This window comes from Vipera berus, assembly GCF_964194415.1.
Source record: "Vipera berus genome assembly, chromosome: 6".
Taxonomy (NCBI): Eukaryota; Metazoa; Chordata; class Lepidosauria; order Squamata; family Viperidae; genus Vipera; species Vipera berus.
The window spans coordinates 40,501,985-40,525,763 of NC_138208.1; the positions used below are offsets into that span (position 1 = coordinate 40,501,985).

Here is a 23,779-nt window from a genome sequence, read left to right on the forward strand (position 1 = left end):
TGAATTGGTTTTTGTGTTTAGATTTTGCCAGTTGTGCCAGCAATAATCCAATACAGTAAGAGACAGTCATACTGCAATCCCAGAACTGGTGATATCAGTGCCAATTATTTGATGCCCTCACTAGATGATTGTGTTTTCAACCTACCCTTGTGCCATGCCATTTTATTCTTGAATGGGAAATTTCAGTATGTAAAGCAAACAAAGTGCTGTTTCAGAAATGGCCATTACTGCTTCTAGAGGTTACCTGTGCTCCCTAGGGTGGAGACTTTTCCACTTTCCACCTTAGTCACAATTTTATTGATACACTGGCTTGATTAGGAAAAAGTGCCTAAGCCAGAATTGTAAATATGACTTTAAGGACCTGCCTCAACTAGATCTCCCAAGAAAGCAGAACTCTTGAAACAGGCATTGTCTCAAAAGTAACTTTTTATTGAGAGTTAGTGATGGCAAGAGAGCAAAGCAAGGTCTGAGATTTGGCGCATAAAAGATTACATCAAAAAGGCAATTCACAACTCCTCCCCCCAGAGTCCAACCAACCAGTTGGACAGTGTTATGAGAAGCCGGAGATTTAGCAGACTTTTCAAGGTATCTCTTGGTTTCATTTCTCAACAGTCCAAGGCTGCATTGTCTGGAGATAAGACAGATGTTTTCAGGCCACATTCCTCTCACCCAGAGGGAGGGCATCTCACCCACAGTAGAATGAAGCAGATTATATTCCCCCTGCAGGCACCCTCCCCAAATAGTATGGCAACCCCCTAAAATACATAGGCAAAAGCAAGAGAGGGAAAAAAGGAAGGATGAAAGACAAATACAACTGAGGGGCTCTGACATTCAACCCCCCCTAATAGAAATACAAATCCATGTGCAAAACAAAACAGGAAGGGGAAAAAGACACAAATGAAACCACATTAATCAGGTTTACTGTATCTATATAGCATGCATGAAAACATTTGAGAAATCTAAGGTTCCTAGCATGTTTCTTATAAACCCACTCATTCTCTGAAGCAGGCAGGTCTTTCCAGAATCTAAAATGTCCTTAATTTCAAAATGTTGCTTACCCTCAACCATAATAGGTTGGGGAGCCGGGGCAGTCACAGGTTGTAATTTGGAGGTGACCTCAGGTTTCAATAGGTTACAATGGAATACTCTTAGGGAGTTCCAGCTCCACTGTAACAGGATTAATGATGCTTTTAATAGGAAACAAGCCAATAAATTTTGGGCCCAGCTTCTTTGATGACTGCAATGATTATAGGAATCTAGTGGAGAGATAAACTTTATCTTCAATATGGAAAGCTTTAGGTTCCATTCTTTTCTTGTCAGCCTGTGCTTTATAAGCTTCCCTGGACTCATCCAGGGCTTTTCTAACTACCAGCCAGATGTTCTGCAATTGATGAACCCACTCCTTAAGAAAAAGAATGTCGGGTTCGATTGGAGGCAATTCAGGCATGGGAAGGAAACTCTAGCCATTTGCCACTTGGAAAGGAGTGAACACAGTGCTGGAGTGTACTGCATTGTTGTAAGCCACTTCAGCAAATGGCAGCAGATCAGTCCAATTGTCCTGCTGATAATTAATAAAACAACTGAGGTATTGTTCCAGAACAGAGTTCGTACGTTCTATCCCCCCATTGGTTTCAGGATGATGACTAGTTGACAGGCCCTGAACCAAAACAGAAAGTCCAGAAAGACTTTCCAGAACTTAGAGGTGAATTGGACACTGCTATCAGATATTATTCATGTTAGAGCACCATGAAGGCAATAAATATGTTGCACAAACAGCTGAGCCAAAGTCTTTGTGGTCAGGATCTTCTGACACAGGATAAAATTGGCTTGTTCAGAAAACAAGTTGGTGATGACCCAAATGACAGTGTTTCCTGTGCTTTTGGGCAACTCAACAATGAAATCCATAGAGATTTCTCTCCAGGGTGCTGAAGGGCCAGGAGGCCAGGCATTTTTCCCTGTCTGCATTTAGCAGTGGCACAAATAGGGCAGGTAGCCACATAACTTTCAATGCCCTTATTCAAGGAAGGCCACCAAAATTGCCTCTTGAGGAGGTGAAGAGTCTTTACAAACCAAAGTGTCCTGCCATTTTTTAAATTATGACAGGCCTGCATAATTCTCAGTCTTTGATTTGCAGGCAAATACAGCTTTCCTCCAACCCAAGCTAACCCATCTTGCACAGAACAGAGATTTTTATGGCTGCTGAACCACTCATTTTTCTCCAGCACTGTTATGGAAAAATCCAATGAAAAAGACAAGAGACAGCAACACAAAACAATAATTCTTACTTTAAGATTCAGAGGTTTATTTCACTAATAATTTGAAATATATCAAACATCATAACATCACTTACATTAGCATTACATTTCAATGAGGTCAGTGACATAGCAGGCCCAGCAAGGACAGCTATAGGCCAGTGGCCATGAGCTGATCTTGAGCTCTATCTTTTATACCCTTTTTCTAATGGCCACACACAGATGGACACTTTCTTGCAAAATTCAGAAACTATTCCTTGTTCTTTCTTGCTGACCATCAGTTTCCACATAGACCTATGTACATCTGAAACCTTTATCCATCTGTTACTTTCAGTTCCTTATTTCCCACAGTTTCATCCTTCATATACTTAGAAAAATGTCTACTTTGCAAAATCATATTACACAAATTGCAGCTGCTCAGCAAATTACAAATAGTTCTTTTATATGATGAAATCATCCTAGCTAAAGACTTTGGTTCATGTCTTTTCTTTGGGGCTTGTTTTAATCCATCTAAGACTTATAAATCCAATAGATCAATAGGCTATATTTTTCATTTCCCACAGTCCTCACTTCTTGTCCATAAGGACAACACAAATGAATCACACAAAAGCAATCTCTGCACATAAGCAACCTCATACTAAATTATGTGGAGAAATTTTAATTAAACCAACCATCCTTCATTTAAGATCAAGGAGGACAACCACTTGATTAAAAAGGTGTTTCAGCAAGGCAAATGCATAAAAGGTGTTAGGCAGGCTGAAAGGTCCACAATATGCCAAATCACCTGTTGACAGATTGACTGTTGATTGCATGGTGGGACACATGAAGGATCTAATGGAAGGGGTGTGTGTTATAACAAATCTTAAGAAAGAAGTCCTTGTCTTAATTGACAAGGAAGAACTGCGGGAGGCTAGTGTGGGCATAGATGTAGTGGTATGGGTATAAATTGTCATGAGGGGTACCAAGGAGGTTTTAGGGGCCACAGAAGACAAAAACATTTTAATGACCACAATTACTATATAAAGAAGGAGAAGAATGAATAGAACTGATAATAAAAACAGCAAAATGTTTCCCCCTATACCAGAAAATATTTTGGAAAATACATCGCAAAAGCCTCCATCTTTAAAAGACCCAAAGGAAGAAATAGGACCATCCTTATAATTATGTACATCTTGTTGTATTTTGATAATGCTGTGAAATAGGCTATGGTTGCCATCAGGAATGTAAATGCAACATGTTAAGCCTATCAGTTTGCAAACTGCATCTTCCTTTGCCAGAATATAATTGAGGGCCAATCGGTTCTGTAAAACAGTGGTGCACATGGTAGTAAGCTCAGAGCCTATAACCTCCAAGTTGGAAGCATTAGTATTGGCTACTGCTTCTAACAACATAGAAAAACATTTGCATTGTTCCCACAACATATTAATGCCTAATTGGGAAACAATGGTATCAGAAAATCAGTTCCACCCACTAGGCAGTATTTCTCATTTCTGACAGGAAGGAGTATGAACATGAAGATCCTCTGGTTTCAACAGGGGTAGGAGACCTGGAAAAATTGTGCCCAAATAATATCTGCCCATCCAACCAGGGGGAGGTATGTGATAGGCTTGATCTCCACAAACAAAATGCAAACCAGGGGGAGCAGTTACTCCAAAAACCAATTTTGAGGGAGAAAAGACAAATATTTCCTCAACAGAGGCATTTTTCACTATATTGACAGATGTAAGATATGGGGGTGCAGAGCCTTCCGGGGCCTGTTTCATCTTAATTTTCTGAGAACAATTAAAGAATGAGCACATGGAAGAGTTTAATATGTGACAACAAACACTTAAAACAGGAACATATGGATAATAGAGAAAGCGTTCCTGTGGGGAATGAGATGCTCATTGCTTCACCTGGGGAATATTAGATTGATCCATTATTGTATGGAATAGCTCATAATCATAGCATGGATATTTGTGCCAGGGTTCATATTTACAATTGTTGCCATCTTCAGGGGCACACATAATTATTTTTTGCTTAGGATTTGTTCTGAAGTTACATCGCCTGATTAAAGTGGAACCAGAATATTTCCTCCAGCTGGCGCTGAGTACAATGGTAAAGTTGCAACTGCTATATCCCACCTTACTAATGCTTTGGGAGTTAACACTAATACCATGAGATTCAATACAAAAATCCCCGTTTCAAAATCAAGCACAGGAAAGGATCTAAGCAGTTGCGAAGGGGACTGGGTTTTACTGACATTAGAAAATGAAGGTGGCTTGAAACTAACTGGTGGAAATATAAGCTGGCTTTTTGCTTCCTCCTGAAAATACCAGGAATGAAGTATGGCTTTAGAAAATATGGAAACCATTTTGTCAGTACCCCCAGTGTAATTGCATATCCAACAATCAGTCAGTTTTGCCAAAACATGTGCAACATAATAGGCTTTGACTAGGTCCAAATATGTATTGCTGGAAAGATCATCAGATGCCATACTTGGAGTTGGGTAAACATCTCTGCGTTTATGCAGCATAAACTCCTTTTGACAGTGCACTGTATGATGGCAAGGAGCTTCTGTGAATGCTTGCTGTAGTAGGCTGAACCACTTGAATATTGGAATGTGCAAGCCTATATAAATGAAGCATAGTACTGAAGAATAGCAATGCAGCAATGGTCCAAACTGCAGGCATAAGACCTCTCCTAATGCAGTCTGTTTCTTGCAGCCATTGCTGAGCTTCCATGATGCTGTACTTGTATCACTCATTGATTGTAGATAGAGATGAGTTGATTTGATGCTGATGTTGTCTTGCTCAAAGATTGCATGGTGGGGGAAAGCAGAGGTTTTTAGCACTTTCTTCTTTGTTGAGCAAACCTTCAGTCTTTGTCTTGGTGCAGCCAGATGATTGGGGCTGGACGACTTCCTTGTCTGATGCTGGTACTTTCTTACAGTGCGAAGCATGCACCCAGGAAACCAGATCTTGACACTTCACAGCAGTATTGGTGGTCAGGAAGATCTGGAACGGACCCTTCCAATGAGGAGTCAGGCATTTTTTCCATTGAAATACCTTGATAAGCACCCAATCGCCAATTGCCAAAGAATGACAGGGGTGTAGAGGTTCTTTGGGAAGTGCAGTGATGACCTGTGAATGACAGTCTTTTAGAGTACAATGAGGATGCAGCAATAGTCTAACATGACTAGTTTCTGAAATGAAAATTCAGCAGCAGGGGACCATTGAAGGGGTTCAGGGGTATCATGAACAGTGAGATCACAAAGGGGATATGCTAAGGGAGCATTCACTGCTGACAAAAGCCAGCCATTCCAAGAAAGGAGCACATAGCCTTCTGGGTAATGCGTTTAGGGTGCTATAGAATAGTTAGAACACAAGGAGGGAGCATAGAGCAAGAACCATGAGAAAGAAGTACACCCAAATAAGGGACGTGAGAAAGGCAAAGCTGGAGTTTAGACCTGAAAGCTTTATAACCTTTAGCAGCAAGGCTTTGAAGCAAAACAAGAGAATCAGCTAAACTAGCATCCATTGTAGAAGAAGCTAGCAAAAGGTCATCTACATATTAAGGGTAGATTCCATAGGGAATAAAACGTCTGCTAAATCTTGTTTTAAAATTTGGGGAAAAATGGAGGGTGATTCGCAATAGCCCTGAGGAAGACAAAGCCAGTATCAGGACCTTCTTCAATACCTCATCCTGAGAAAGCAGAACTCATAGAAGCAGTTTCTTCCAAAAGGAACCTTTATTGGGAGAAGTTGATAGCAGGCATAATAGACAGGATATGAGGGTTTCCCACTCAGATCAATAGGTTAAAAGTGTCCCAAGCAAACCCCACCCCAATAGTTCATCCAGTCAGTTCAAATGGGCCAATCTCCAGGTGTTAAGTCCATTGTGGGAAAGAGCTGATAATGCCAGGCTGTCTCAGCGTTGCAGCAATGTTTTGTTGGATCTTTGCACCTTCCCTTCTGAAAGCAGAGATAAACCAGTTGCCAGAGGTGCGTTCCTTTCTCCTCCCCCCTTTGAGCTGACATCAAGGGTAAAGATGGTTCAAAGAGCATGTATGGGGAGACAGCAAAGGTGTTACAGTGTAGCAATAGAGAAAAACAAAGAAAAACAAAGAAACAGCCCACAGCATTCCCCCCTTCCTTCCAGGAATATGGCAGAACCCAGAAGAGTAGTGTTGTGATTCAGGGTCAGCCTGTGGGTTCGGCAGTTGGGTCGGACGATTCAGAGGAGGAGGAGGGGGGTGTTGGAGAGGTTGCTGAGGGTGTTGGAGAGCTTGCTGATGAGAGACCTCAGCCAGGCCCCTCCCATCTGGTTACGACGCAGGCCCAGCTGTGTGAGCCTGACAGCGTGGATGAAGATGACCCACAGCTGGCCCTGTTCAAGGACGCCCGACGCAGGAGGCAGTCAATCAGGAGTAAACAGAGGAAGGCAATGGGGCACCTCAGAAGGAGGCAGAGAGAAGCCACACCCTGAACTGTTTAAAAGAGGAATGCGTGGGAGGGCTGGTTTGCTGAAGGCAACCGTTTGAATAGCTCCTGTTTCATGGTTCGTGTCTTGTTTTGCTCTGTTTGCTTTTGTGTCCATAAATTTGGCAGGCTTAGTTCCAGCCTCTTGCCTTCTTGTAAAGGGGTTGTCCCTGCCTTATCTGCAGGGCCGGTAGTAGGCTGGTACAGAACAAGTAGAAAGAATAGAGTTAGAATTAGAGTTAGAAAAAGCCCCCTTACAAATATGGGTTCTGACATCCTGCCTCCCTTAAAAAAAGAGAGATTTCACCTGTGCAGAAATAGAGACAGATACATATATAAGTTGATCTGGTTTGTTCGGGTATTCGGTGTGAAATTTCTTAAGCAGTTTAGGGGCTTTAATATGTGTTTGTGGACCCACTTGTTTTGGAAGGATGGAAGGTGTTTCCACACCACTAGATATTGAGTGGAGCCAAGGTATTTCCTGGAGTCTAGGATTTCTTTAATTTTGAAGTGTTGTTCCCTTCTACCATAATGGGAGGAGGGGGTGGAGCAATGCCTGGCTTTAATGGTGACTGTTGCTCACATTTTAAAAGGCTGCAGTGGAAAATTGGGTGGATTTGTCTGTACCGGGTTTATAATTCTAACAATGGGGAATGGTCCTACAAATTTGGGTCCCTGTTTCTTCGATGGTTGTAGGGATTTTAGGTATTTGGTGGATAGGTAAACCTTTTCCCCTACAGTAAAAGGTTTTGGCTTGATCCTCTTTTTATCCACTTGTATTTTATATGCTTGCCTAGCCTCATCTAAGGCTTTTCTGATGACTGGCCAGGTGTTCTTTAATTGTGGAATCCACTCCTTTAATGAAGGGATGTCAGGTTCTGCAGAAGAAAGTTCTGGCATTGGGTTAAAACTTTGTCCTGTGGCTACTTGGAATGGAGTGTAGCCGGTGCTGGAATGAATGGTGTTATTGTAGGTGACTTTGGCGAATGGAAGTAGACTGGTCCAGTTGTTCTACTGGTAATTAATAAAGCATCTTAAATATTGTTCTAGCACTGAGTTTGACCGTTCAGTCCCACCATTCATTTGCAGATGATAACTATATGACAGTCCCTGGGTGGTCCCTAACAGAGTTAGGAATTCTTTCCAGAACTCCAATGTGAATTGCACTCCTATATCAGATATAATGCACTGTGGGGCTCTATGCAGTCGATATATGTGTTAAACAAACATTTTTGCAAGTGTTTTTGCTGTAGGAATCTTTGAGCAGGGGATAAAATGCACTTGTTTGGAAAAATATCTGTTATGACCCAAATGACCATGTTTCCATTGCTGTCTGGTAGTTCCACTATAAAGTCCATGGAGATCTCTTTCCAAGGTGCCAAGGGGGTTGCTACTGGCTGCAGCAACCCAGGTGACTTTCCTTGCAATCTTTTTGCTGAAGCACAAATTGGGCAGTTAGCCATGTAGCTTTCAATGTTCTTTTTTATTGATGGCCACCAAAATTGCCTTTTAACTAGGTGTAGTGTTTTCAAAAACCCAAAATGACCTGCAGATTTTGAATCATGGCATAGCTGCATGAATGCAAGTCTCTGGATTTTAGGTATGTATAACTTCTCTCCAACCCATGGGAGTCCATCTGTGATTGTGCATAGGTTTTTGTGGCTTAGGAACCATTTATCGGTTTCTAGTGCTTTTCTAAATTCAATTCCTACCTGACTTGCTAAAGGCTTTTGGAGTTTGGCTTTGCTCAGGTAGTTACTTGTGCTGCCAGTTATTTTTCCAGCATGAGTGGCTTTGTTATACTAGCCCAAGTGCTATTATATTGTGGCATTCTCGATAGTGTGCCTGCCATGACGTTTCCCCCCCTGGCAGGTGCTTCAGTGTGAAATTCAAATAGTGGAAGTGTTGTGACCACCGTGCTTGCTTAGGGGTGGCTTTCCTGGGTGTTTTCAGTGCTTCCAGGTTCTTGTAGTTGGTCCACACTTGGAAAGGAATTTTGTTCCTCTCCAAGAAGTGCCGCCAAGTGAAGAGAGCCCATCGCACTGTGTACACCTCCTTTTCCCAAACTGCCCATTTCTGTTCCATTTCAGTGAGTTTTCTCAACGTAAAAGCACAGGGTCGTAATGCCCCTTTGTCGTTCTCTTGCAAAAGTATAGCCCCCACTGCTACATCACTGGCATCTGCCTGAATTACGAAGGGCTTGTTGGTGTTGGGGTGCCTTAGTACTGACTCTATGGAAAACAGCTTTTTCAGTCTCTTGAATGCGGCTTGGCATTCTACTGTCCATTTTAATGGCTGGCTTGGTTTGGGTTTTCCTCCCCCCTGGTTTTCAGTAAATTCATGATTGATAAGGCTATTTGGGCAAAGGAGAGAATAAATTGTCGGTAAAAGCTAGTGAACCCCAGGAAGTTCTGCAATTGTTTTTTGGTGCAGGACGGTACCCATTCTAGCACTGCTCAGACTTTCTTGGGGTCCATTTCTATGCCCTCTGGAAATATGCGGTATCCCAGTTAGTCGATTTTATCCTTATGAAATTCACATTTAGAAAGTTTTGCATTGAGGTGAGCTGCCCATAGTTTGTTTAGGACTGCTCTGACCAGTTTGATATGTTCATCCATGGTCTCAGTGAATATAAGGATGTCATCCAGGTAAATGAGTACCCCTTTGTACAGGTGCTCCCTTAGCACATCATTTATCATCTGCATGAATACAGCGGGAGCCCCTTGCAGCCCAAAAGGTAGAACCCAGAATTGGTAACACCCCAAAGGACAATTGAAGGCTGTCTTCCACTCATCCCCTTCCTTTATTCTGATTGGGTAGTAAGCTTCCCTTAAGTCCAGTTTGGTGAAAATCTTTCCCTTTGAAAGGTGGGATAACATGTCCTTCATGAGGGGGAGAGGGTATAGATTGCTTTTGCTTATTGAGTTCAAAACCCTATAATCAACACAGAGGCAAAGAGTTCCATCCTTCTTCATTCGAAACAGTACAGGGGCAGCAGTTTTCAGCTTTGCCAGCTGAATGAAACCCCTTTCTAATATTTTATCTATGAATTTCTGCATTTCCTCCAATTCTTGAAGGCTCATGGAGTACAATCTGGGCTTGGGAAGTTTCACGCCTGGTCTGATTTCTATTGCACAGTCCGTGGGCCGATGAAGCAGCAATTCATCAGACCTTTCCTCACTGAATCCTTCAGCCAAGTCTCTGTACTCCTCTGGTATTTCAGGTAATTCCTTTTCTCCTGCTACTGCAGCTGTCTCAGCCAGGCCTTCCATTGGTGGGAGCTGGGCTGGTGCCTTGGTCGATTCCCTTTTTGGGAATCTAAGCTCTGCCATCCTCCAGTCCACCCTTGGGTTCCACTTGGCTAGCCATGGCATGCCCAGGATTATGGGGCATTCCATGCCAGGGGTTACAACAAATGTTATAGTCTCTATGTGGTCCTCCAGGGTGAGTTGAACTGGTAGCGTTGCTATGGACCCATCTAATTGACTGTATGATATTGGTTTCTTCAGCCTCCTCACCAGAATTCCTAAATTTCCCACTAACATTGGGTTCATGAGGCAGCGGGCGCAACCAGAGTCAATTAATGCCCTGACCTCTACAGCTTTGGGCATGTCAGGGGCTAACAATTTCACTGTCCTGGTGAGGGTTCCAATGGGTCCACTTACCAGGGGTTCGTCCTCAGAGTTGTCATCGGAGGAGTGGGATGTTCCTTCAGTGTGGGCCAGAGTTCCCTTTCCTTGTGGAGCTGAGTTAGTGAACTCAACAGCCTCTGTGCCCTTCATGGCCACCTCCTTAGGCTTCACTGGTGGTTTTCCAGGCTTCCCTGCTGGGGTCTGGTCAGACTTTCCAGTTGGGGTGCAAGAGCGGCATTCGGTGGCATGGTGCCCTTCTTTTCTGCAATTGAAACACCTGGTAGTTATTTTGGAGGATGATGACTGCTTTTCTGGCTCACAGGTCAGCTCTGATGGCAACTTCCCACACAACCTCCCTCTTCTACATTGTCTCTTGGCCAGGTCAATCTTGGCTTCCTCAGCTAGAATGTACCAGTCTTGCAGCCGGTGAGGATCTCCCCGAGGGAGGCAGGCATTGTAGAGGTTGTAGTTCAATCCATCTTTGAAATGGCTGAGCAGGATGTCCTCCAGCCAATTCAGTTTGCTGGCCAACAAAAAGACACTCAGACCATTTTGCAGGCAATTGCAGCCCAGACGGCATCCTCAACAAAAAACTATGAAGATTTGAAAAATGATCTTCATAAAATGAATAAAAAAATTATTAACATAGATTCTCAAATTGAAAATTTAAAACAAATGATTACAGATAATCAGCAAAGGATTCAAAAAATGGAAGATAAGTCAGTTGAAGTTGATCAGAAATTAGAATCCTTAAAAGATGAAAATGAAAAACTGGTCCAAGTAAATGGAGAACTGGAAGATTCTCTCATGGTGATAGAGATGGAGTGGGCATCATACTTTTTAAGATTTCAAAATTTAATAGAAGATAAGGAAGAGGACGTCCTAGACCTGATAACTGAGTTACTTGCAGATGTTCTAGGAATGGGGAAGACCCAAATGGAAGGAGAATTGGATCAGGTCTACAGAGTTAACTCAAACTATGCTAGAAGAAATAAAGTGCCTAGAGAAGTCCATGTTAGATTTCTTAAAAGATCCATAAGAGACGAGATTTTGAGAAAAGTAAGAGACCAACCGTTAAAATACAAACATAAAGAAGTAGTTGTACTCAAACAAATTCCTAGAAGGGTAAGAGAGGCTCAAAGAGATTATCAGTTCTTAACCAGGAAACTGGTTGAAAAAGGAGTCAATTTTAGATGGTAGATCCCAGAAGAGATCCTAATCTATTGGGATACGAAAAGATAGAGACTGGACTCCCCGCTTAAAGCAATGGAATTTTTTGACACTCACAGAACATTCTTCGAAAAAGGTGACTCTGAACCCAAGAAACAAGAGAAAATGGTAACTGAAGGAGGGGCCAAGCAAACAGAGGAGAAAGAAGATAAAAACACATGCTTAGAAGAAGGTGCAAGACCAAGAGGCCAGAGACAGATTAAATCGACTAGAAGACTGAGACCGATACAATTGAAAATTATGGAGGAGATTAGAATTTTATCAATAAATATAAATGGACTGAACTCTCCTTTAAAATGGAGAAATTTTTTTACAAGACTACAGAAATTAAAAATGGATGTAATTTGCCTCCAAGAGACACATATTAAGAGACAACACTTTAAAAATCCTAGAACAACTAAAAATGGGTAAACTTTACTTTACACTCGCAACTCAAAAGAAAAGGGGAATAGCCCTTTATATTAAAGAAAAGATGAATCCCAAACAAATTTATGTAGATGAAGAGGGGAGAATATTAATGGTGGAAATCATGATGGATCAAAAACAGATATTGTTGGCAGCTATATGTGCCTAATGTTAAGCAAGAGCGATTCTACCAACAACTGCACAAGAAAATATTGGAGTTAAATTACCCAAATCTTTGCATAATGGGAGATCTTAATGCAATAGCAGATGCGACTCTGGACTACAAAAGCCATAAACAAAGAAGAAAAGGAGGAAATATACTACCTAAAGCATTTTCAAAAATGAAAGAAGAATTGTGTATTCAAGACTTACTGCTAAGCTTGTAAGCCGCCCTGAGTCTTCGGAGAAGGGCGGGATATAAATGGAATTAAAATAAAATAAATAAAATAAATAAATATGGAGAGAGAGAAATCCAGAAAAACTACAATATACATTCTATTCAAATAGGCATAAATCATGGTCTAGAATTGATATGATATGGACATCTTTTGACTTGAAAATGATAATGCAAGAGGTGGAGATAGAAACTAATGTTTGGGTAGATCACAACCCAATAAAAATGACTTGGAAAGGAACTAAGAAAAAATTGAGATGGTCTCTGAATAAATCTATATTGAAAGAAAAGAAATTTTACAACTAGCAACAAAGGAAATGGAATTTTTTTAAAAAAATAAAGAAGAAGAAACATCACTCCAAAATGTATGGGATATGGCTAAAACATATTTTAGAGGGTTGGCCATAACTTACACCTCTAAAAAGAATAAGGGGGGGAATTACAGTTGAAGCTGAGAAAAGAACTTAAAAAATTGGAATTAGAATTACTAATAGACCCACAAAAGAAAATCCTCAAGAAACAAATGGAGATAATAAAGCATAAATTAAACCTGGCTGAGATGGACATAATGGCACAACAGATTAAATAGTCTAAACAAAACTTTTTTGAAAATGCCAATAAGCCGGGGAAATGGTTAGCATGTAGACTGAAGAAAGAAAAAGAAAAAAAAAAGATTGATAAATAAGCTACAAGACTCAAAAGGAGAATTACAGTTCCACAATGTTGCAATGAGAAAAATCATTAAAGACTACTATGAGGCACTGTATAAGGCAGAGGAAGTTCCCAAGGTGAAAATACAGTCGTACTTAAACTTGCCAAAAATCCCAGGAAATATCAGAAATATATTAAATGGGAAAATATCAATGATGGAGACTACTGAAGCCATAAAAAGACAAAAGAAAGATAAGACTCTGGGGCCAGATGGACTTCCTGCAGAATTTTATGTAGCATTACAAGAAGTACTAGGTCTGAGGTTGAAAGAACTGTGCAATGAAATCGTTTCGGAGACTAAAATACCAAAGTCGTGGACTGAAGCTAACATCACTTTGCTACCTAAAGAAGATACTGTTCTAACACATATAAAAAAACTATAGATCAATATCGTTATGAAATGTGGACTATAAAATTTTTGCTTTAATAATGAATTAAGAAATTCCTGACTGAATTCATACATACAGATCAAATGGCTTTTTACCTAAAAGACAGATAAAAAACAACTTAAGAATGATTTTAGATGTCTTAGAGTACTATGAAAATCATCCAGGGAAACAGATGGCATTAATATTTCTCAATGCGTAAAAAGCTTTTGACAAGTTAAACTGGCAATTTATGTTCTAGCAGTTGATGGAAATGGATTTTGGCAAAAACTTTATAAATGCAATTCAAGCAATTTACCATAAACAAACGGCTAGAATAATCTTAAATGGAGGCTATACAGAAAACTTTGATATCAAAAAATGTACAAGGCAGGGGTGTCCATTATCCCCACTGCTATTTATATTAACATTGGAAGTATTGACCAGAAATATTAGACAAGACATAGAAATTAAAGGATTGGAGATAAAAGAACAAAAATATAAATTACAAGCCTTTGCAGATGACTCGGTTTTTATTTTGGAGGAGCCACTTGAAACAGCTACTAAACTGTTGGAGAAAATAGAAATGTTTGAAGAACTGACAGGTTTGAAAATAAATAGAGATAAGACTAAAGTATTAACAAAAAACCTAACAGACAAACAGAAAACTCAACTTAAAAAAAAGACAAACCTACAAACAACTAAAAAAATTAAGTATCTAGGAATTCACCTAACAGCAAGATGTATAACATTAAAAGAAGATAACTATGAAAGATTGTTGAAACAAATAAAACTGGACTTGGAAAAGTGGAAAAATCTTCAGCTGTCACTGTTAGGAAGAATAGCTACAGTTAAAATGAATATTTTACCAAAAGTACTCTTCCTATTTCAAACAATCCCTGTAAAACTGGGGAAGGTTTTCTTTGATGACCTAAATGCAACAATATTGGGATTTATCTGCCAAGGGAAGAAAGCATGAATTAAAGTGAAAATGTTACAAGAAGCTAAAATTAGTGGAAGATTTGGACTCCCGGACTGGAGACTATATTATCAAGCCTATATTATCAAACTATATTACCATGGCTTAAAGAATGGATTACGTTGAGAAAAAAAAGACTATTGTACCTAGAGGGGCATTACCTACAAATTGGTTGGGATGCCTTTCTATGGTACGAGAAAAGTAAAACACATAGATACTTCCAAAATCACTTTATAAGGAATGTACTTCTTTTAGAATGGGAAAAAATAAAGCAGAAAATCTATATTAAATTACCTGAGTGGCTTTCAACAATGGAAGCTTTTGCTTACCCAAATTTAATTAACTATGACAATGTTGTTACCTACAAAGATATTCTAGATAAGGAAGGAAAATTGAAAGACAGACAAGACTTACATCGACAAGGTATTGATTTAGCATGGTGGCCATATTTACAAATTCAAACGAGATATAGAAAAGATGCAAAGATAATGGGATTTTATAAAGAACAGACAGAATTTGATCAAATATTATTAAAAACAAATGAAAACCTGATTAAGAAGCTTTACAGATTTCTGCTAAACTTGAAGATGGAAGAAGAACAAGTAAAAGATACAATTATAACATGGGCAACAAACTTTGGATATTCTATAGATTTGGAAGACTAGCAAAAATTATGGGATAGAAATATTAAATTAACTAAAGCAGTTTCATATAAAGAAAATTTTTATAAAATGTTTTATAGATGGCATATGACACCAGTAACATTAGCTAAAACGTTTAAAAATATCTCAAATAATTGCTGGAAATGTAAACAAAGGCCAGGTATCTACTACCATATCTGGTGGGTATGCCCTAAAGCGAAAAAGTTCTGGCTTAAGATACATACATGGTTGGAAAAGATGACTAAAATATAGGTTGGATTCAATTTATTTTAAAACATGGGATAAATTTTACCAATGGTTAGAAAAACGAACTAGTGAGAAATGAATGTGATATATTATTTTGAATATATATTAGTAAAGAGAATGATATATATTGAATAATTGATACTGTTTTTGAACTGTTTTTGTTAGGAATATTAGGAGCTAAGTATGAGAAGTAGAATGAGTATCTAATATTGCATGTATTGACAGCAGTGAGAATAGCATTTGCCCAATACTGGAGAAATGAAAACCTACCAACTGAGGAGATTTTAATCAAGAAAATTTTAGAATGTGCAGAAATGGACAGATTAACTTTAGAGATTAAAGAGAAAGAGGATTCAATTTATTTTAAAACATGGGATAAATTTTACCAATGGTTAGAAAAACGAACTAGTGAGAAATGAATGTGATATATTATTTTGAATATATATTAGTAAAGAGAATGATATATATTGAATAATTGATACTGTATATGATTATCATTTAGCATATATATTATAGCTATTTACTGCTATATTCAGTGCTTTTTTTGTAAAAGAAAAAGGTGCCGGAACTCTCACATGTCATACAACGTGCCTTGCCTACCTTACAAAGTTCCATCCAAAAAAGGTGCCGGAACTCCGTTCTGAGTGTTCTATGACAAAAAAAGCCCTGGTTATATTAATTAGTCTTAATTGAACATATGTACCCAGACAATAGCCTGTTTGCTAAAGCTTGAAAATGTTATTGGGGGGCAACCCCAGTGTTGTTCCCAACCCCGTTCCTACCCTAATCCCGATCCTAACCCCATCCCAAATCCTGATCCTTACCCTGGTCATATCCTCTTCCTAACCCTATAAAATTTAATAAAAACTTTTATTAAAAAAATCCTGTTCATGGTTGTCAGGGAGACTAGGTGGGATGGGTTCTAAAGGGCAAACTTTAATAATTGGCATCTGAGAACATTTTGCAGCATCTACGGCAGCATCCTTATGAATTGCAGATATAGAATTTTTAAGGTCCATAACATATTTTTCCAGCATTTGTCTAGTATGCTTAAAGAACTGAAGATGATAGTCATGGTGCCATTTTTTCCATTTCCAAATACCAAACAAAGAATGCCGACTAATTGCCAGATTTTAAGGAAGGATCAGCTGCATCCAGTTGAAAATGAAAGAAATTGAGTTTGTCACAATCAAAGATACCAGACAAAGGAAATTGACGTTTGGTATCCTGTGCAGTAAGGGCATCCCATGACAAAATCTGGGCCCTTTATAGGTGTGAATATACCAGGCAGGAGTGACTTTTTCAGTAGCTTCCGCATATTTGAAGGAGGAAGTTCCCATTGTATAGGTGGACAGGCAATTCTAAATAAAAGGAAAAAGTATCAAACATAAAAGTAAAGTCAAAGGCAGACACACAAAAGTACTAGCTAAACGTGAGATAAAATGTGTGGTAAAATGAATCCAGTCCATTAATCAACCAATCTCTCAGGGTTTTGTTTTTTTTCTCCAAGTGCTTCTCCCATCTCTGGCTGTTTTCCTCATGGAAGAATGGAAACGCAAAGCCGGGCTGCAACCCTCACTTCAGACCTTTAGGTCCGTCTCATGCATGCACCAATTGCACTCCTCTTGCATCATAATGGCAACACATTCATGCAAACAAGACTGGATCTCATGGTGTTTCTGTGTTTCTGTTAGTATTCGCTTGCTAATCTGAGGGCAATTACTTCATATTTGGTTTCCTACTTAGTTTTCTTCTTTCTTTCTTTCTTTCTTTCTTTCTTTCTTTCTTTCTTTCTTTCTTTCTTTCTTTCTTTCTTTCTTTCTTTCTTTCTTTCTCTTCCTTCCTTCCTTCCTTCCTTCCTTCCTTCCTTCCTTCCTTCCTTTCTTTTTCTTTTTTGCATCTCTGTTTGTTTTCCTCCACTAAGACAGCCCAGGGAACCAGGCATCTCGGGGCAATGGAAAGCAAATGAACCCAGCCAACACAGACAGTTCTTATGTATGGAAAAGGTCCACACCTTCTGAAGAAAAAAAGAAAAAGAAAAGAAAAAAAGACATGCCACCTCAGCAAGAGAGCCAACCCTTATCTATGGGAAAGGTAGCAGGCACAGGTGGTAAAAATAAACACCCCCTCCCAACAAACAAGCTGACCCTTACTTATGGGAAAAAGGGGCAACATGGCAGTTACAATTTTGATGTCAGGATATAAACACTGGTGTAAAGGCAGGCTAAAAGACACTAACAATAATCTGAGAGCAATTTTAATTTTAATTTTTTATTTTAATTCCATTTATATCCCGCCCTTCTCCGAAGACTCAGGGCGGCTTTACAAACTTAGCAGTAAATTAAAGACAGAAAGGAAAAACAATGCCAGACAATACAAATAAAGAAAAAAACATAGTGCTGAAAGAAAAAACATGGGCAGAAAATAGCAATTCAAACAACATTAGGAAGGGAAAAATTCAATCCTAGCAGCATGGCTAACCTTCCTCCAATTAAGTCATACAGTATCATAAAGAAGACTAAATGACAATAAGAAAGGAAAAAAATAAACCAATATAACAGATTGAGCATTGTGTAAAGAAGTAAACAATTCAAAACAAAGGAATCAATATTTTGGTAACGTAAAAGAGGTCAAAAGGTGCATGTGGTGAATGCAGCATCCAAAATAAAAATAACAAAAGTATAAATTCCATAGAAAGGCAATAAACGATTAAAGCAAGGAAAAATAACTCTGAAAGAGGCATGCTTTTGTTACACTGAGGCATAACCTTCATCAGGAGGAAAAGTCGAAGCAGTTGCAAAATAATCAAGGAGCACATTCTCAAAAATTTCATCACAGGAACTTGGCATGGTCAAAGCAACAATTAATACAGTGATAGTAACAGTAGCATCCCCTTCATGGATTACTGCCTTGTCGTGGCGAAGGGGCTTGTGTAATTCAATGAAGCTATGAGCTATGCCGTGCAGGGCCACCCAAGACAGAAAGGTCATAGCAGAGAGTTCTGACAAACGTGATCCACTGGAGAAGGAAATGGCAACCCACTCCAGTATCTTTGCCATGAAAACCCTATGGACAGTACCAAAAGGCAAAACGATGTGATGCTGGAAGATGAGCCCCTCAGGTCGGAAGGCGTCCAATATGCTACTGGGGAAGAGCAGAGGGCTAGCACTAGTAGCGCCAGAAAGAATGAAGCGATTGGGCCATAGCCGAAAGGACGCTCAGCTGTGGATGTGTCTGGTGGTGAAAGGAAACTCCGATGCAGTAAAGATTTTTTCTCCATAGGAACCTGGAATGTAAGATCCATGAATCAAGGAAAGCTGGATGTGGTCAAACAAGAGATGACAAGACTGAACATCGACATCTTAGGTATCAGCGAACTAAAATGGACAGGAATGGGTGAATTTAATTCAGATGACCATCAGGTATACTACTGCGGGCAAGAAAGAACCTTGGTGGAGCAGTGGGCTAATGCCTCCTTAAGTAACAACAGCTGCCTGCAATTAGTGCAGGTTTGCATCCCACCAGGCTCAAGGTTGACTCAGCCTTCCATCCTTCCGAGGTAGGTAAAATGAGGACCCAGATTGTTGGGGGCAATAAGCTGACTTTGTAATAATGCCGCTTGGGGTGTGTGAAAGCCCTAATAAGCAGGCATATACATAGAATGAAGGCTACTGCTAAGTTTGTAAAGCCGCCCTGAGTCTTCGGAGAAGGGCGGGATATAAATGGAATTAAAATAAAAATAAAAAAAAATAAATCCCTCAGAAGAAATGGAGTAGCCTTCATAGTCAATAAAAGAGTAGGAAAAGCAATACTGGGATACAATCCTCAAAATGACAGAATGATCTCAGTTCGAATCCAAGCAAACCATTCAATATCACAGTAGTCCAAGTCTATGCCCCAACCACCAGTGCTGAAGAGGATGAAATTGACCGGTTCTATGAAGCCCTACAGCACCTTATAGAACTAACACCAAAAAATGATGTCCTTATCATCATGGGGGATTGGAATGCTAAAGTAGGAAGCCAAAAGATAACTGGAATAACAGGCAAGTTTGGCCTTGGAGTACAAAATGAAGCAGGGCACAGGCTGATAGAATTTTGTCAAGAGAATACGATGGTCATAGCAAACACTCTTTTCCAACAACCCAAGAGACGGCTCTACACATGGACATCACCAGACGGTCAACACAGAAATCAGATTGACTATGTGCTCTGCAGCCAAAGATGGAGAAGCTCTATACAGTCAGTAAAAACAAGACCAGGAGCTGACTGTGGCTCAGACCATGAGCTTCTCCTTGCAAAGTTTAGGCTTAAACTGAAGAAAGTAGGGGAAAGCACTAGGCTACTCAGGTATGAATTAAATCATATCCCTGTTGAATATACAGTAGAAGTGACAAATAGATTTAAGGAATTAGATCTGATAGACAGAGTGCCTGAAGAACTATGGACAGAGGTTCGCGACATTGTACAACAGGTAGCAACCAAAACCATCCCAAAGAAAAAGAAATGCAAGAAAGCAAAATAGCTGTCTGAGGAAGCTTTGCAAATAGCTGAGGAAAGGAGGGAAGTGAAAGGCAAGGGAGAAAAACATAGATATGCCCAATTGAATGCAGAATTCCAGAGAATAGCTAGAAGAGATAAGAATGCCTTCTTAAATGAACAGTGCAAAGAAATAGAAGAAAACAATAGAATTGGGAGGACCAGAGATCTTTTCAAGAAAATTGGAGAGATGAAGGGAACATTTCATGCAAAAATGGGCATGATAAAGGACCAAAATGGCAGGGACCTAACAGAGGCAGAAGAGATTAAGAAGAGGTGGCAAAATTACACAGAAGAACTATACAAGAATGAGCTTAACGTCCCAGATAATCACAATGAGGTGGTCACTGACCTCGAGCCAGACATCCTAGAATGTGAAGTGAAGTGGGCCTTAGAAAAGCTGAGCAACAACAAAGCTAGTGGAGGTGACAGTATTCCAGCTGAGCTATTCAAAATCTTAAAAGACGATACAGTAAAAGTGCTACACTCAATTTGCCAGCAAATTTGGAAAACTCAACAGTGGCCACAGGATTGGAAAAGATCAGTTTACATTCCAATTCCAAAGAAAGGCAGTGCCAAAGAATGTTCAAACTATCGCACCATTGCACTCATTTCTCATGCTAGTAAAGTCATGCTTAAAATCCTACAAGCTAGACTTCAGCAGTATGTGGATCAAGAACTACCAGAAGTACAGGCAGGATTTCGAAGAGGCAGAGGAACTAGAGATCAAATTGTTAGCATACGCTGGATCATGGAGAAAGCTAGAGAGTTCCAGAAAAACATCTACTTCTGCTTCATTGACTATGTTAAGCCTTTGATTGTGTGGATTATAACAAACTGTGGCAAGTTCTTAAAGAGATGGGAGTACCAGACCATCTTATTTGTCTCTTGAGAAACCTATATGCGGGTCAAGAAGCAACAGTGAGAACTGGACATGGAACCACTGATTGGTTCAAAATTGGGAAAGGAGTCCGGCAAGGCTGTATACTGTCGCCCTGCCTATTTAACTTATATGCAGAGCACATCATGAGAAAGGCAGGGCTAGATGAATCAAAAGTTGGAATTAAGATTGCCGGGAGAAATATCAACAACCTAAGATACTAGATGATACCACTCTAATGGCAGAAAGTGAAGAAGAACTAAAGAGCCTCTTGTTGTGGGTGAAGAAGGAGAGTGCAAAACTTGGGTTGAAACTTAACATTAAGAAAACCAAGATCATGGCATCTGGCCCTCTCAATTCCTGGCAAATAGATGGGGAAGAAATGGAGGTAGTGACAGATTTTATTTCCCTGGGCTCCAAGATCACTGCAGATGGGGACTGTAGCCAAGAAATTAAAAGACTCTTGCTCCTGGGGAGGAAAGCCATGGCAAATCTAGACAGCATACTAAAAAGCAGAGATATCACCCTGTCAACAAAAGTGCGTATAGTAAAGGCTATGGTCTTCCCAGTTGCAATGTATGGCAGTGAAAGTTGGACCATAAGAAAGGCTGAGTGCCAAACAATTGAGACCTTTGAACTATGGTGCTGGAGAAGACTCCTGCGACTCCCTTGAACTGCAAGGCGATCAAACCGGTCAGTCCTAGAGGAGATCAATCCTGACTGCTCTTTTGAAGGCCAGATCCTGAAGCTAAAACTCAAATACTTTGGCCACCTAATGAGAAGGAAGGACTCACTGGAGAAGAGCCTAATGCTGGGAAAGGTTGAGGGCAATAGAAGAAGGGGACGACAGAGAATGAGGTGGCTGGATGGAGTCACTGAAGCAGTAGGTGTGAGCTTAAATGGACTCCAGAAGATGGTAAAGGACAGGAAGGCCTGGAGGAATGTTGTCCATAGGGTCACGATGGGTCGGACACGACTTCGCAGCTAACAACAACAACAGTAGCATTCACACTAACATTCACAATCAGAAAATCTACACATAATAACCAGAGATGAGACAAAAGGTGAGAGGCAAGGTGAACAATGAGCAAGCCCTGCCCATACAGTAAGGCAGTAGGAAGACCTTGGTATTCAAAAGGCTTCCTCCACTAGCCAGAAACCTTCAGGTGGGGAAATAAGGAGAATAGGTACACCAGGTAGACTTCAGCCCAGGCTGCACACATTAATGTAGAAACTCCATGCACTGGCTGTGCTTAAAGTCCACCCGTCAGAGACATCAAAAATGATTCAAGGAACACTTCACAAGACCCATACAAATGTACACAGTGTCTGTGAAAAATCCAACAATAAAAGCAATGGTAGCAACAACAACAGTGAAAGACACACGCACACACACACACACACACACAAAATCACAAAAAATACACATACCATTTAAAGAAAACAAATAATAAAAATGTCCTACCTTACCACATGGCGCTGATGAGGGGCATAAACCTCCAACCAAAACAAGATACAATAAGAATACACAGGGGCATGGCCCCAACCAAGGCAGCGACCCTTACTCAATACAAGGAGGTGATCATCCCCCAGGACTGTCACCTCACCAGGTCCCAGCCACGGGACCAGCCCCGACTGTTTTGCCACTGAGGCACAACACTTCACACACTTAGCCTGTCCCTAAAGCAAGTCCAGTTGTGACCCTTCCCTTGCAGCCAAATTAGGAGGACAGGCTTAACTAACTAAATCACAACAATTTCCCTATCTATCTACCCTGTGTCCCAAGGAAAAGGACCTTTTGCTTACCTCCTATCCAAAGCAGATTGTGATTGCTCATCGAGAGCAGGCTGGTTACATCATGTGATCCAAAACCAGGAAGTAGTCAGAAATCCTAGCTGGACAGCAGGTCCCTTCCAGCATCTGTTTCTTCCCAGCCAATGTGCCAAAACTGTTGTGGAAAAAAAGCAATGAAAAAGACAAGAAACAGGAACACAAAACAATAATTCTTACTTTAAGATTCAGAGGTTTATTTCACTAATAATTTGAAATATATCGAACATCATAACATCACTTACATTAGCATTACATTGCAATGAGGTCAGTGACATAGCAGGCCCAGCAAGGACAGCTATAGGCCAGTGGCCATGAGCTGATCTTGAGCTCTATCTTTTATACCCTTTTTCTAATGGCCACACACAGATGGACACTATCTTGCAAAATTCAGAAACCATTTCCTTGTTCTTTCTTGCTGACCATCAGTTTCCACATATACCCATGTACATCTGAAACCTTTATCCATCTGTTACTTTCAGTTCCTTATTTCCCAGTTTCATCCTTTTTGTTCCAAATATACTTATGAAACTGTCTATTTTGCAAAATCATATTGCACAAATTGCAGCTGCTCAGCAAATTACAAATAGTTCTTTTATATTATGAAATCATCCTAGCTAAAGACTTTGGTTCATGTCTTTTCTTTGGGGCTTGTTTTAATCCACCTAGGCCAGGGATCAGCAACCTGAAACAGTGAAAGAGCCACTCGGAACCGGTTCCCTCACAAAAGGAAAAACTAGGAGCCACAAAATATGTGTGCGCACATGCGCAGAACAGGGTTTGACTGAAGAACGGAGCCAAGGCGAGATATGCACCTACCCTGCATATTTGAATTAATTGGTTGAACTTTTTTAGTCCCACTTTTTTTTTTGGACTACACGTAGCAGAAGACCGGGAGCCGCAGGAGACGGCTGAAAGAGCCGCATGCGGCTCTGGAGCCGCGGGTTGCAGACCTGTGACCTAGGCCTTATTAAATCCATTAGATCAATAGGCTATATGTTTTGTTTCCTACAGTACCTTTCTGAACTCCTCGACCACCACATTGTCTAAGGGTGGGGGTTTCCTTGCCTGAGCTTTTGTAATGGTTGGGCAGTCTTTTGCTGTGGGGAAAGTAGAGGTTTAACCACTTCTGCCTTCACACTATTATATTGTGGCTTTGTGACAGCATGTCTGCTAAGAAATTCTTCCCCCCAGG

At 40.2% G+C, this 23,779-nt stretch overlaps 1 protein-coding gene across 3 annotated transcripts; it reads right to left on the reverse strand.

Annotated features, from left to right (window-relative positions):
• Positions 1-4,734: 4,734 nt before the first annotated feature.
• LOC308669580 (uncharacterized protein) lies at positions 4,735-22,883 on the reverse strand. Of its 3 annotated transcripts, none has more exons than XM_081330348.1 (6): positions 22,830-22,883; positions 22,561-22,702; positions 16,621-16,697; positions 15,937-15,985; positions 10,378-10,606; positions 4,735-5,374 (listed from the first exon to the last, which is right to left on the reverse strand). In XM_081330348.1, exons 3-6 carry the CDS (start codon positions 16,652-16,654, stop codon positions 5,045-5,047), a joined length of 642 nt encoding a protein of 213 aa, XP_081186474.1. In that variant the 5' UTR covers positions 16,655-16,697; positions 22,561-22,702; positions 22,830-22,883; the 3' UTR covers positions 4,735-5,044. The 3 variants fall into 3 exon arrangements, with proteins under 3 accessions (XP_081186474.1, XP_081186476.1, XP_081186475.1); XM_081330350.1 differs by lacking the exon at positions 4,735-5,374 and adding an exon at positions 5,975-6,264; XM_081330349.1 differs by lacking the exon at positions 4,735-5,374 and adding an exon at positions 5,975-6,910.
• Between the last annotated feature and the right edge of the window lie 896 nt (positions 22,884-23,779).

What these genes read in the sequence shown, in the direction of transcription:
- LOC308669580 (XM_081330348.1), bottom strand. Translation starts at nt 16,654, where the DNA reads ATGCGGAAGCTACTGAAAAAGTCACTCCTGCCTG. An exon ending in GAAAAAGTCACTCCTGCCTG is followed by an intron (nt 15,986 to 16,620) that starts GTATATTCACAC and finishes TTTTTGTCATAG; the next exon opens with AACACTCAGAACGGAGTTCC. An exon ending in TTTGGATGGAACTTTGTAAG is followed by an intron (nt 10,607 to 15,936) that starts GTAGGCAAGGCA and finishes TTTCAATTGCAG; the next exon opens with AAAAGAAGGGCACCATGCCA.